Below are 15,033 nucleotides of genomic sequence, written 5' to 3'. Positions count from 1 at the left end.
CCTTTTGTAGAGGAATATGAATTTTATCTACTTTTTGAATAATGCAACAGGAGCAAAGGCACCAAGAGGAGGTGGGCAAAGACAATGGACCTAATTCTGAAACCTTTCTAATATATCCTCACCAAAGACGTTCATCAATGAGTTGTCCTAGCTTTCTGAATATTAAAAACCACCTACTATGTAGATGATAGGTAGGAAGCAAGAGCTTGGCAGTAGAAGGGAGTTTTCATTGTTCAAAACAATAGTCTCATTTGGTAAATAAAGGCCAAGTCCTCCCTTATGAAAAAGGCAACATTAGCATCAACAACTGGAAGCATAATACAAAATCCCATTTATAAAAATATCTATGCCTTCCAAGTGCGGCAGCATACATTTGGCATTCTGGGCTTTCAGGACCTTCCAAAGGAAAGTTAAAAGATGACTGAATTCAGCAATAACCTTTCTGAGGTTTTATTTGCCCCTTTATTTTTTGCCCCTTTAGATTTGACCATTGTCGGCCCAAGTCCCTCTTCAAGCATGTACTGACAAACGTAGTGGAACTAAAAAGTAAATATGACCATCTTGGTTTTGAGTATCAGAGTCACATTTATAGCTGTTCAAAAATCTAGCCAAATCGCAGTCTTTCCTACAAAATAGTCATTTGTTATTTCCTTTTGTCATCTTCTTTCAAATAAATGAGCCTCAGCTTGTTAAAACTGGAATATACTGAAGATGTTCATATTTGAACAATCGCTTGGTGTTTAAAACACACTTCAAAGTTTAAAATAGCAAAGTGCTATTTCACTAGCAGCAGCTACATGTTTCAGGACATGAGACACAGAAAACAAATTCATTATTGTTACTGATTAACAGTTGAGGGGCTCCTTCCCCTTACTGCTTTTCACCCTGGTTCCAATCTTTCAGAGTCTTTTTTAGAGGACAGCTTAAATAGCTCTGCTAAAATTTTAGGATTCCTATTTTTATCTGTTATCCTACCTCTTTTTTCTTTCTACCAGCTGTTTGCAGACCTCCTGCCACCGCAGATTCAGGCTTCCCAGTTTTTCTTGCAGAATGCTGGCATCTGTCTTGGAGGACTGTTGAATTACTTCTTCCCCAGTCGCATTCAATACCTTGACAACAGTTTGCCGCTGTCTGATGCCATCCTGGAGTTCCTGTAAGATACCAAAAAGGCAAAACAAAAATGAAGCCCTACGTCTTTTTATTTGAGAAAAGATTTAACAATGTGCTACAACATGTGGTTCTATGGGGAGAGACAGAAATAAAAAAGCTCCGTGTGAAAGTTTCTCTATGAAACTGACATGCCTATATCCAAAGGCTACAAGACAGAAAGACACCTTTTATGTGTCAGTAAAAAAAGCACCCTCTCAGTTCAGCTCCGGTCTTTCTATTTGTAAAGCTTGTCAGCTAGACGATGGTATAATGTCCTACAAATCAATTAGTTGGAAACCTTCTCAAGAGCAAATTCGATTTCTTGTCCCCACAAGGATGTTCCACGTTTAATAGTCTATGAAGTGTCATAAAATTTCAACATGAAAAAAGTATTTCGATTTCTTAATGACTGTCGATAGGAGAGGTGAAAAAGAACAAACATACTTTAGCCATAGTATTTAAAAAAAAACAACCTCTAGAGATACTTAAGCAAAAATTCATTGCTATATTAGAAGGAAATTTATTTCAAATTCTGTTTCCATCAAGGTATTTTGCATTATAAAACCACATAAAACAGAATTAATTGCTTTCAGGGGCAGCCTATCAAAAAATCCCTAAGGTACAGTGATAAATTTAAAAATAATCTATAGCCACCAGAACATTTTTATGAGTCATTGATGATGTCAAGATGAAATACCTTCCACTTTTTATCCTGAATGAAATTTTAAGAGTAACAGAAAAGGAGTGTCATTAAAAGAGACTACTACAACCAAATATACATAAAAACAAAAATGCTCTTTACCATTACCTAAAAATGGCACTCTACTATTTTTTTTTTAAAGATCATCCAGAATGTTTTAGGCAATTAAAATAATCCAGTACTAAATCTGCAGGTTAGAAAATGAAATGATCTGAGAACTTGAGATCCCTACCACATTTAAATCAAAAGGGCTCACAAATTCCCACATACTAATAGCATAAAGTTAGTATGCAGAACACTTACCTGATAGATGTGATTCTCATGATCTTGTATTCTTATATTTCCCTGTCTTTTGAGCCAATACCAAGGACATAGTAAATGCCAGTCCATGCTTGCCAAATAAATGAATGGATGCATGTCTTCTGAGATTGGGTCAAATCTAAGATTCTTATTCCACATAAAGAATTTTTTTTTTACTACTTTCGTGTAATATTATTTTGAATACTAGAATTTCTGGTAGTATAACTTTAACAGTTAAAAGACTCAATCAATCAGCAAAAATGATAACAAGGCCATTATTCCAGGGACCACAGTGCCTCAAATGAACATAAAACTATGCAGTTATCGAACTGTTCATAAGCCTTCCTCACTATACTCTCTTACATGTACGAGATATGCTCTAGTGAACATGTGGTATTTCCTTGCAACTAGTTGATTTTGCACCATTACTTGAATCTCACTCTTTACCATCCATTCACACCAGGGTGGCGTGTGACACACACTGTTACTTGCTTAGTAACGGGTACACTCATTCATAACAAACTGTGTCTATATTCCTATTATACCAGACATTCACTGAGGTCAGAGACTGTGTCCTATTCATGACTGTGTCCTTAATGCTTAGTCCAGTATCTGGCGCATGGGAGGTTTGGGTAACTATCTGTTGAGGGAACGCATGCATGTCTAAATAAAGGAAGTGGGGGAGGAAGGGAGACGTTCAGTTTCATCACTGTCATGGTATCTATCATTAGTATTAATACTTATCATCAGGCCTCCTAGAGATTCAAAAAAAAAAGTTCCATTTTCTAGGTTTCAGGCAGTATATAATCTAGCTGAAGAGGTGAGACACAGTTGTGAAGGATAATTTGTTGTACTCCATACAAGAGAGAAAGCAAGATGCTCATAAATGATGCACCAGAAGAGGGATGATTTCAGTGGAAGGATGAACAGAAGATGACTCTGGGGGGATGTGAAATATGAAGAATGGGTAGACCTGAGAAACGTGGAGGATCGGGGGTTAGCAGATGGCAGGAGGCAAGGCCTATGGTGTGCCATTTCCATGATGTGATCAGGAGTATGTATGTGGGCTCCATGTCACTGTCTGGGAGGGGGAGTGCAGGGAGAGGGGCAGCCCTGGGTGGATCTTGGGCCTCGGCAGAGAGGACTTGGCTTTTCATTACGGAGTTTGCAATGCTTTGGGTGGCAAAAGAAAATAACTTCCATTGTAAGTACAGGAGTATCGGAGCTAGAGCTGTGTTTCTGGATAATTCTGAGGCAGAGTTCAGGCTAAGGTTAAGACAGGGACACAGGGAAAACACTAGGACAGGATTCTGGGAGACTGGTATTGGGGTAAGACTAGACTTTTGATAACGCACCAGAAAGGAAAAGATAAACCCAATACACTGTTAGGGCAGAAGCTACAGGGTTTGTGAACTAGCTGGATCATGCAATCATGCATGACTACTGGAATGGGAAAATCTTTGCCTAAAAGACAGAAGTCAGAAAAGTAGAGAAGAAAGATTAAGACTCTGATTTGTACCTTCAGTGGTGTCCAATATCCACACCTATTCGTAATATTTTTAAAAAATGCCTGGAGTATGTATTAGATGTATTAGCATTGCGTCTCAAACTTTAAAGTGCAAAAGAATCTCCTAGAGAACTTGCCAAATTGCTGATTCTGGTTTAGTGGTTCTGTGGAGGGCCCAAAATTCTCTACTTCAAACAAGCTTCATGCGGAGGCTGAGTCTGCTGGTCCAGGAACACCACACTAGTAGTCGGATGACAGAATCTTTGTTAAGTAATCAAAGAATTCTTGGTGGTGGTTTATAATGCTATAAGCTAAAACTGCTTCAGAATTTTTATATCAGCCCTTCTGCTTTGTATTTTTGATCTTGGCCCTTCTACTTCATGGTTGGTGGCTGCAGTGACTTTTACAACCCAATTGTAGAATCAACAAGGGTTTTATTCTTTCTATTTCCCAGATAAGAGAGAATTGAATAGCTAAGAATAAAGCAATAATTTAAAATTGTTAGATATAAATCTCATTTATATAGAGTCCCAAACCAGGGCCTTCAGGTTTTTTAATTTTGTGAAAGGAGAGCTCATTAAATAGTCTATTGCATTTATGTGAGAAGATTTTGTAATCAGGAGAGGTATTTACAGTGTATGAACCACTTGAGGAGAGCTTTCTGTAATAAAGAATAAGACAATGGCGTAATGGATTGAAACAGGAAGTAAAAAATGTGTACGTGGTGTTTTACAAGTTAGCCTCTGAGCCCAAAGAAGATAAAATTTGATGTAATAAATTAAATGTAAAACCTCAATCAACTTTATTCACTTAGGGAAAAACAAATTAATTTTAATTCTATAGCTTCTAAATATTTTAAGCACTAAATTATTCACTACCAGCAAAATGTCCAAGCTTTGATATCATACTAATGTTCTGTTGTCATAGACATCCTTATCTATTTCTCTGGCAATTAACATCTAGTCTTAGTTTGGGACAGAAAGAGAATCATAATTAAATCTATTGGATTATTCATCACAGTTAGAAAGCTTATTGTGTTTTGATTCTGCTATGAAAGCATCATTCTTAATAAGGATTCCATATCAGACTTCCCTAGGGAACTTTTTCAAAATATAAAAGCCCAGAATTCCACCGTTGGCTGACTGCATCAGAATCTCTGGAGGTAAGGGGACAAAGGAGTACAAAATAGATTTACTGCTGAAGAAATAGTAGGCAAGAGACACGTGGAAGGGGTGAGTGAGCAGGAGAGACATGTTTCATAGTTACTGCATTATCTCAACTTCTTGTATGCTTTTTAAATGGAGAAATGTTCCTAAATTACAGAAAATGACACATTTAAGTCCCTCAAGTCTGGTTAAATTGAGGGAAAGTCAGAGAAATTATGGGCAAGGAAGGAACTGCTACATTTTTTTTTTTAAAAGATTTTGTTTATTTATTTGACAGAGACAGAGCGAGAGAGGGAACACAAGCAGGGGGAGTGGGAGAGGGAGAAGTAGGCTTTCCGCCGAGCAGGGAGCCCAACGCGGGGCTTGATCCCAGGACCCTGGGATCATGACCCGAGCCGAAGGCAGACGCTTAACGACTGAGCCACCCAGGCACCCCGGAACTGCTACATTTTTACAGAGGAGAGAATATGAGGCAAAAGCAGTCAGTACGTTTTATACGAAAACATTACATACATTTAAAAAAGTGTATTTGCCAAACTTTTCAAAACTGTATGAAAGCACAAAAAATGAAACATACAATGTGACCAATAAAGAAAAAGAATAAGCTAAGAAGCAGTTATGGGAAATTGTACAATGACAAAACTGGATAAGCTGGGTAGGAGTTAAAGAACTGGCCAAATACCACAAACTAGGCGGAAGAGGAAAACAGACGGATAAAAGAGATTAGGAGAAAAGATCAAGACTGAGGGAAACCGAAGAGGAAAAAAACAAACCTTCATTGACCAAGTAGATGCGTCAAGAATGCAATCCTGTGATTTAACTGTAATTTCGTTAAAGATTTCCTTGGAGACAGATTAATCACTGACTCCGTTCACTCACTGGTCAAATGAAAACATATAAGAATAGGAACATTGGACACTGGTGAAACCGCCGGAGAAAATTCTACTGTGTGATTTCATAAAAATATGATGTGTTATCTTTTACTGCTTTACCCTTTCTGTCCTGCTTAAGATCATTCCCACTGTTTTCTCTTTGTCAGTCCCTAGAATTCAAGGAAGAGTCTGAAAAATAGTTTCTGGTCCTTTTCTCAAAGATAAATTAAACGAGTCTGTTTCTCACATTGATTCTTAATAGTACATAGTCACCACTGCCTTTAGAGGTTTTGATATGCCTCAGAAAGTATTCAAATTTTATCAGATGATGAATTTTTGTAAGGAAGCAACATAAATGGACAAATACCCAAAGCATACAGCAGGCTCAGTGACAAGACACATTCAACCTAGCCCATTCGTCGACTGGCTGACTCCATCCTGGCGGAAGACCGGATGACCCTGGGAGAGGATCTCATGAGGACAGTGACAAGCACTGAAAGATGGCTGGAATTTGGGAAATGCAGGATTTAAAAGAGGGAGAGGGAGGCAAGAGTAGAAAAATGGTGTATCTAAAAAAGGAGTGAAGGGCACCTGGGTGGTTCAGTCGGTAAAGTGTCTGCCTTCAGCTCAGATCATGATCCCAGGGTCCTGGGATAGGGGCTTGCATTGGCCTCCTTGCTCGGAGGAGAGCCTGCTTCTCCCTCTCCCACTGCCCCATGCCCCAGCTTGTGCTCACTCTCTCTCTCTCTCTCTCACCCAAATAAATAAATAAAATCTAAAAAAAAAAAAAAAGAGTGGAAAAAAGGAAACATGGCCTAGAGAAATGACAATTTTTGAGTAAAGAATGAAAGTGGTAGGAGGCAAGAAGCAAGGCCAAGTTCATGCACCTAGAATGAGGATATGGAGAATAATGCCTACTTATTAACCACAAGCTAAAGTCGAAACACTAGCCGACCAAGGAAGGCCTAAAGGGCCTCTGCAGCCTCTTTTCCCCCTCTGCTTTTGCAGCCTGCTGGACTGCTGCTCCCCACTTCCACCCTTAGCTCCAACTCCCTGTAAAACTAAATGGCCTTCCACTTACTTGATGGTCCCGCTAAGTTTTGCAGGTCAAAGTCATAACTCATCTGCCATGCTCAGATTAAATGTTCCCTCTTTTGCTGGATCCTTTAAGAGGTCAGGGAGAGCTAAGTGCCTCTCCACTGTGTAGGTATTTGTAAAATATTTCTATTTAGTATCATTTGTTGGTAGCATTCACGTCTACATTAGACTTTACGGCTGAGGATTCAGTAAAATAGTTTTTTCTTCTTTTGATCATAAAATATGAATTCAAATTTAAACTGTATCTCAGGTTCAACTTTCATCTGAGGACCTACAGATCTTTTATTAGTAATTTGCAAAATAAGTCAAATCAAAGAGGATCAGTCTTTAACAAATGATCAACCCAAAATAAAATGCACTGTTTTCTTCCTATTCTTCTCCTGGTCTAATTTTATTTGCATTTCAGTAAACATTTATTGTGCTTGACAAATAATAATGCCCAAACCAGAAGTATGTTGTTAATTTGTTGCAGGACTTGGAGGCGGGGGGGGGGGGTCTTGTTAGATTTTATCTAATACCCTCTTTTTCCTGGGTGATATGATAGCAGATTTGCTGGTTGGTACACATACCCTTCCCTAACTGCTCCTCATAATGGTTGCTATAAAAGAATAATGAGAATTCCTTTTAACACTAGAATTAGACTGCTCCTTTTCCCAAGCAAACATCCCGCCAATGAACTAAAGGAAAATTATGCACAGTAGCTATTTATTTTAATGGGACATTTACCTAATATCAAATTACAATGAAATTTCCTTTGGATGTGTTTATCTCATCCACATCAGTGATATATACAGTCATTATTATCACTGCTATTAATGTGCATACCGAATGGTATTTGGTACTTTAAGTACTAAATGCTTTGAAAGGTTATCTCAGGCGGTTTTTTTTTTTCTTTCCCACGAAATAATGCCCTGGGCAGAAAATCCCCAAAATATACATTCTTTAACTTCAAGCAGACATTCCAAAAGAAGAAAAAAGTATATATGTTAAATCTCTGCCTTTGGGGCTCTGATACTAGAGACTGTAAGTTAAATCTGTCCTCAGACATGATTTGGCATTAGAACTTAGTAAGTATGGGTGGGGCAGGCATGCATTCTACTCTGAAGGAATCTGAATTAGTGGTCTTTGCTTTAAAGAAAACTGTTGTTATAAAGTACACAACTTTGCAAAGTTAATAGGTTTTAGTGAGTAAAAAATTGATGATAGGCCTCTCCCCTTCACAGATTTGTTCAATCTTTCTTGGCTTCTAAATCATTCATTAGAACTTCAGGAGAACTAACTGGGAACATTTAAGAGTTGTTTTTCCTCTCTATTTACATAGATTTGTTATGAAAACAAATTGACTTTTCTCTGATCAAAAGGAGGTTCTTCTCTATGACCATGCTTGTTTTTTTTTTTAACTGAAGTGAAATTAACATAGTGTTATATTAAGTTCAGGTGTATAATACGATTCAATAATTATATACATTACTCAATGCTCCTCATGATTAAGTATACTATTGATCCCCATTATCTATTGCACCCATTCCTCCCCCACTCACCTCCCTTCCAAGTATCTATCCACAGATAAATGGATATAAATGTAGTACATACATACAAAGGAATGTTACTCAGCCAAAAAAAAAAAAAAAAAAAAGAATGAGATCTTGCCATTTGCAACAACATGGGTAGATCTATTGGGTACTATGCTACGTTAAATAAGTCAGACAGAGAAAGACAAATGCCGTATGATTTCACTCATATGTGGGATTTAAGGAAAGAACAAACAAAGAAAAAAGACAAAAAAACCCACCGGACTCTTAAATACAGAGAACATGCTTGCTCTCTTAATAAGAGATCCTGGTAATAGAACATATGACTTCAGCCATAAATTTCTTTTAAAAATTATTAGGGTGGTTGTAAAAAGATGTGAGATATTTCATCATGGAACATATCGCATGCAACCAGAAAATGCTCACTCTAAGAATACTTGAAAGGAGACATGGATCATTTTTAAATTCCTCCTTCTTTCTAGAGGTTTTACCAATCTGTAGCCACACAAATATTTATTCGAAAGCCATTTGGTGGGTATAAAAAGCATAGTGAGTGTATGAAAAAAGCAATAGAACTTTTTTTTTTTTTTTTTAAAAAGCAAGATGATCTGTAAATGGAATTAAGGACTGGAAATATCTGATTAAAAGTCAAATCTCATTGGCTTTGAAAAGCTGGAGTTTCCTATTTGTACTTTCCACACTTACGAAGTATTTTCACTAAGCGGGGCATTCACTGACTAAATCACTATTTACTGAATGCCTCCTATGGGCCAGGCACTCTGCCAGGTGCCGGCTATTGCTGCCTGCAGTAGAAAGAATGGATTGGAGCAGCTCTGGAGTAAAAGGAAGAAGACCAAGTAGGAGATGTCACTGTAGTTAAGGGAAGGGAAATGGTAGTGTGGATGGGGAAGTAGTGGGAGAGAGAGAAGTGGTTGGAAACAGTTGATATTTGGGAGGTAAATAGGGTTTAGCCCTTCACTGGAGATGTGAGGGAAGGGAAGGATATCGACTAGGCAGATGGGGGATACTGGACTGAACTGCAGAGGAAAAATTAGGTTTGAAAATATAACTGAGATAATTATTGGCCGAGGTAAGTCTAAGATTCATCATGTGGGTTTGGCTCTGAAGGTGGTTGGATTCCCCATTTTCATTGAAAACAGTAAGGTTAATTTCAAAGGGAGATTTTGTAATTCAAACATATTTGGGGACTTCCTGAATATTTGCCTGACAACTGCTACATAGGGAAGTGAGAGGAGTAACACTGTCATTACTGACCCTTGTTATGTCTGTAGATTGCTACATTTTATTTTCATTTGCTGGCAAAGAGATCCATGGGCCTATCTCATGACTCACATAATGTAGAAAGTTCAGAGGCAGTATGATTGCCTAGAACATTTGAAAAAAAATAAGAGTATTGCTCTCATTGCAGTTGCTTTTATCTACCCATCCTAAGTTCTACCCATCCACTGCTAAATATCAATGGGCAATGAGGATTTAAAAACATATGCATGCTGCTGTGTAAGAAATCAGGAATTTAACTTTTCCCTTCAGACTCCCTCTTTTTTGTCTTCAGAGGAAATTTATCTGCCTTAGCTTTGGCATAATCTCTAAATGACTGTTTAATGTAGGTAAAATGTTCAATGTGAGTAAGTATTATCTTCAATGTGATTCACTCCAACAAATACTTAGGTAACTACTCTGTATCTGATGCCTTTACAGTGATAAATAATCTTGTCTTTTCCTGTCATTACTCAACAGAGGAGAGCTATAACATAGCTATGGAGATGCTACATGAACAAGATAGATCAATTGTGTGATTAGCAGTATGATGATATGTGTACATGTGTCTATCTCCGTATTTGGGAGATGGGAAAAGAAACATAAACATCATGGTAATTAAAATTATACATGACTGAGGACAGTCTTCTTCATTCTTTATATTGCCAGGCACAGTGCTGGGCGTTGCTTACCTTAATAATTGCTCAAGAACTATTTGTTGATAAATTGAGTTCAAGACTAGACAAGATATTATAGTACCCTTGAATGGCTTCCCACTTGAGAAAGGTTCATAAGTAAAATTCTGAAATATATATAACACCCTGGTGTGGAAAAGAGACATTAAAAATAATTGTGTTTTACCAAAGTCTTGTCTCGTATCACAAATAACAAGTTATCAAGGTAAGGTTTTGTTTTCCATGCTCTTGAGAATGGAAAGGCCCAGAAATAAAATAAAGAGGGATAAAAACAGATCTCTGTGTGTAACATCAATTAATTGATTTTAAGCATTTAGCTCAGATTACAAAACCCCCAAGACGTCAACTAACAATCCACCTCTAAGCACATGTTGGGTATCACTAAGCCTTCTATGTTCCTCTCATCAAGTTATATAGGCATTAAAAACAATCTGTTTTTTTTTTAAAGCCTTACTTTCTGAGGTTGGCTTTCTTATTTTCCAACTCATTATCTGTTATAGGGTAATGCTCTTCTTCTTCATGGAATTAGACTAGAAGGTGAGATAGTAAAACACATCTGTGTATCTATTACTGACTGAGACTATCCTCTGGAAATCAGACAAATCAGGCAAAAGAATGGGTTCTATTATTAACATATTTGTACAATGTCAACAATCTGTACCTTATTGAACTATACACAAACCAGAGCAACCTAAGAATAAAAGAGCCAGAGGACTTAAGGATGTCTCTTGTTAAAAATTCCAGAATTATCCATGTGATTCCCTAAAAGATCCGGGATAGTTGTAAAAAGAGGTGAAAACCAACTCCAGTGGTTCCTTACAAAATATAGTTTCTGTAGAGGAAAAGATTCAGTTATCAAATGCTAATGTTTTCTAAATTTTTTTTATCTCTAGTGAAGCTTCCTTCTTAACTATTGCCTAGCATTTCTGCACAATTTCAGTTGATTTGAACCTCAAAGGAAACGTTTTCAAGACAACATTAACATAATTCTGAAATGGGTTTCTCTTGTTGACTTATTGTTTGAATGACATCTATATTCTCCCAGTGACCCACCCACATTCCTACCACCAGTTCATCTGGGTTCTATCCCTTTTTTTCTTTTCCCCAGTCCCAGTTCTACTGATCCTGTTACACCTATTGACCAGTTAATTCCACGTTTTCTCCCCAGGCGAAAACGTATTTTCCTATTTCACCTATGGTTCACCTATGTAAGTAACACCCTCCTCTGAACTGATTTCCCTTAACCCTTCACACTCCCAAACATCTTACATAGTCTTTGCACATCAGTTCTCCCGATGGATAGCTCTGGGGGTTAGTTATTTCCTGCTGAAATACTCATACTGAATCCTCAGTACCTGCCTGATGAAGCCCCAAACAGCTCAGATAACATTCAGAACCTCATAGCATTCCTGGAAGAAACATTCCTAGGCTTCCCAAAGTGACTCGCCAATTCCTCATCCATGACTTCAGCACACCTGGACAACTCACAGTCATACCATGGCTTTTCTGGAGACCTCTCTCCATATGAATGCCCTCACTGTTTTGTGTTTTTTTTCTCGCTCTAGGACTTAGCAAAGAACGTGCTGCATGGTAGTGCCTCAAACATGTTTGTTAAATGGATAAATGAAGACACACTCCAAATACCATGTCTCTTACAAATAAATTTTCAACTAGAAATTGTCCTGTCAAATCCTACTGCTTATCCATTATGTCTACTTTATTTATTTTTTTTGTAAAGATTTTATTTATTTGACAGAGAGAGACACAGCAAGAGAGGGAACACAAGCAGGGGGAGTGGGAGAGGGAGAAGCAGGCTTCCCGCGGAGCAGGGAGCCCGATGCGGGGCTCGATCCCAGGACCCTGGGATCATGACCTGAGCCGAAGGCAGACGCTCAACAACTGAGCCACCCAGGCACTCCTATTATGTCTACTTTAGGATGTTTTTCACAGTCTCTATAAAATTAAAGGTCTTTATTTTGATTGAAAGTTTTTGAATTTCTTCAGTGCAGGGACACTATCTTCTTCATCTTTTGAGCTTCCCACCAGGTGAATCAGTAAAAGTCTGGTGACCAAATGAATGAGCATAATACATATAGTAAAAAGAATGATTAAGTCATTTCTCTGTATTTTTAAAGACCTAGTAGGATTTAACCAACAAATTAGTGCTGATGGCTCTGAAGAGGCTATATGCAGCAGCTGGTCAAAGAAAATTAAAATATTCAGCACTCCATATTCGTGGCCATGGAGCAGTGTTTTTACAAAGCCGAGGCACTGCTACCCAAGCAGCAATGATGCTTTGCACTAGTCTTCAGAGAAAAGAAAAAGAAACCAAGTAGGACAATGTCTCTATCCTTCCCAATTTCCAGGTTATACCAGTAACCTCAAAATAATATTACTTTCACCCAATAGGAAGGGCACTGTCTTCAACAGATATGATCTCTGCTCATGAATGACGAATACATGAAAAGAAGTTCACTTCTGTTAGTCATCAGAGTGACACAAATGAAGACCATGACAAGATGTCACTTTATATCCCATAAAATGGCACAGTTGAAAAGAACTGTTAAGGTCAAATATTGGTGAGAATGGAGAGCAAAGGGAGCTCTCCACCATGACTGGTTCAGGTATATAATGATACAACCGCTTCAGAAAACTGTTTTTGCAGTATCTTACAAAGTTAAATACTTGATCTAGCCATTCCACTCTCAAAGGAAGTGAAAACACTCACAAAAAGACTTCTCCCCAAACATTCATAGCATCTTTATTCCTACTATCTCCAAACTGAGAGAAGCTTGACTGTCCACAACAGAAGAGACAGACAAATCATGGTCTGTGTGTGTGTGTGTGTGCGCGCGCATATTTTAGGAGGGAAGAGAAGGGGGAGAGGCAGAGGGAGAAGGAGAGAAAGCTTCTTAAGCAGGCTCCACACCCAGCACAGAGCCGGATCTCGATCTCACAACCCTGAGATCATGACCTGAGTTGAAATCGAGAATCAGACACTTAACCAAGTGAGCCACCCAGGCACCTCAAATCATGGTATATTTTTACAATGCAATATTAACCAGCAATAAGAAGGAATGAACTACTGATACATTAACAACATGGATGAACCTCAAAAATATTTTGTTGATCAAAATACTACACACTGCATGATTCCATTTATATGAAATCAATAATAGACAAAAGTAAAGTATGGTGATAGAAATAAAAATAATAGGTGTCTATGGGGGTAGGAATTGACAAGATGGCATGAAGTGATGGCAAAGTTTTTACTGAAGTACTGGTTTTATGAGTAGAAGAAATGGAAATTAAACTGAACACATTATCTATTTGTTTTCCAGTTCCAGGGGCATTATTCTGTATTTCCTTACATACTTGCTACAGTCATACAGAGCAAGAAAGCATGGAAAGTAAATTACAGAGCAAAATCTGAATACTACTCAGAATATCCTGACAGATTGAAATCAACTAAATTCAACAGGTTCAGATTTTTTGTAGGAATCAACTCTTCTTCCCCTCCCAAATAAATCTGTTTCATCTTATATAAATTTTACTTCTATTAAGAAATAAGAACATGTCACTTTCAAGTACTTTTCTCTGCTCAAACACTATTTTAGCCATGTTAACAATGAAAATGTACTAGTTTAAATTCTTTCTCTCCCACTTCACACAGTACCTGTAGATACTTCTTATAAAGAGAAGAATTAAGACTGTCTCCTTGGCAAAGGTCAGTCATTTGCAGACAGAATTTAAAAAGGTTCAGAAGACTAATCAGGTTATATAGGTTCAATTTGGACAAACTAGAAGATAAATAAAGTGGCATCTGTATTTTAGCAAAGTGTGTGTGTATGCGTGGTGTGGTATGTTTATTAGAGTAAGAAGGGGAAAATAACATCGTGATCCCATGATCTTAAATTTTAAAAGATAAAATGATTCAAGAGATCTTTGAGACTTTCAAGAATAAAATTTTGACAACATAATAGCAAATGACGCCAATGAGTATTTTTTTTTTTTAAAGGGGGGGGTTGTTGTACAAGACGCATGCCACGACACAGGGGATCCTCAAAGGAGCTCAGATTCTACAAATGTATAAACATGGGATAAAATAAGAGACATAACTGAGGGCAAATCTTTTTTTTTAATGTTTTATTTATTTATTTATTTTTTAAAGATTTTATTTATTTATTTGACAGAGAGAGACACAGAGAGAGAGGGAACACAAGCAGGGGGAGTGGGAGAGGGAGAAGCAGGCTTCCTGTGGAGCGGGGAGCCCGATGCAGGGCTCGATCCCAGGACCCTGGGATCACGACCTGAGCTGAAGGCAGACGCTCAACGACTGAGCCACCCAGGCGCCCCAATGTTTTATTTATTTATTCATGAGAGTGTGAGAGAGAGAGAGAGAGGCAGAGGCAGAGTGAGAAGCAGGCTTCCCGCCTAGCAGGGAGCCCAATGCGGGACTCAATCCCAGGACCCTGGGATCATGACCTGAGCCGAAGGCAGACACTTAACCATCTGAGCCACCCTGGCACCCTGAGGGCAAATCTTAAAAACAATATATAACTGCATAAACAGTGAGGAAAAGCCAAGCCTAGAATTGAGACTTGGGATAATGTTAAAACAAACAAACAAACAAACAAAACAAAAAACATCCAGGGCCTTTTCACTTCTACTTGGAGAAAGAAGAACCAGAGAGACACAGGTTCAGTGACTGAGGCAGAAGGGGGAAGATTAGGAAT

The 15,033-nt window shown here is 38.0% G+C and overlaps 1 protein-coding gene across 1 annotated transcript in view; it reads right to left on the bottom strand.

The window, feature by feature from the left end:
- The window catches only part of DMD (dystrophin), a 2,077,064-nt gene that overhangs the window by 811,468 nt on the left and 1,250,563 nt on the right, over nucleotides 1-15,033 (bottom strand). Inside the window, exon 45 of the mRNA XM_021677947.1 lies at nucleotides 976-1,151. Coding sequence (XP_021533622.1) covers nucleotides 976-1,151 — 176 coding nt within the window. The remainder of the gene's footprint in view (nucleotides 1-975; nucleotides 1,152-15,033) is intronic.

This window comes from Neomonachus schauinslandi, chromosome X, assembly GCF_002201575.2.
Source record: "Neomonachus schauinslandi chromosome X, ASM220157v2, whole genome shotgun sequence".
Lineage (NCBI taxonomy): Eukaryota > Metazoa > Chordata > Mammalia > Carnivora > Phocidae > Neomonachus > Neomonachus schauinslandi.
Note: the sequence above shows the minus strand (reverse complement) of the source record. Positions and strands in the feature narration are given on the sequence as shown.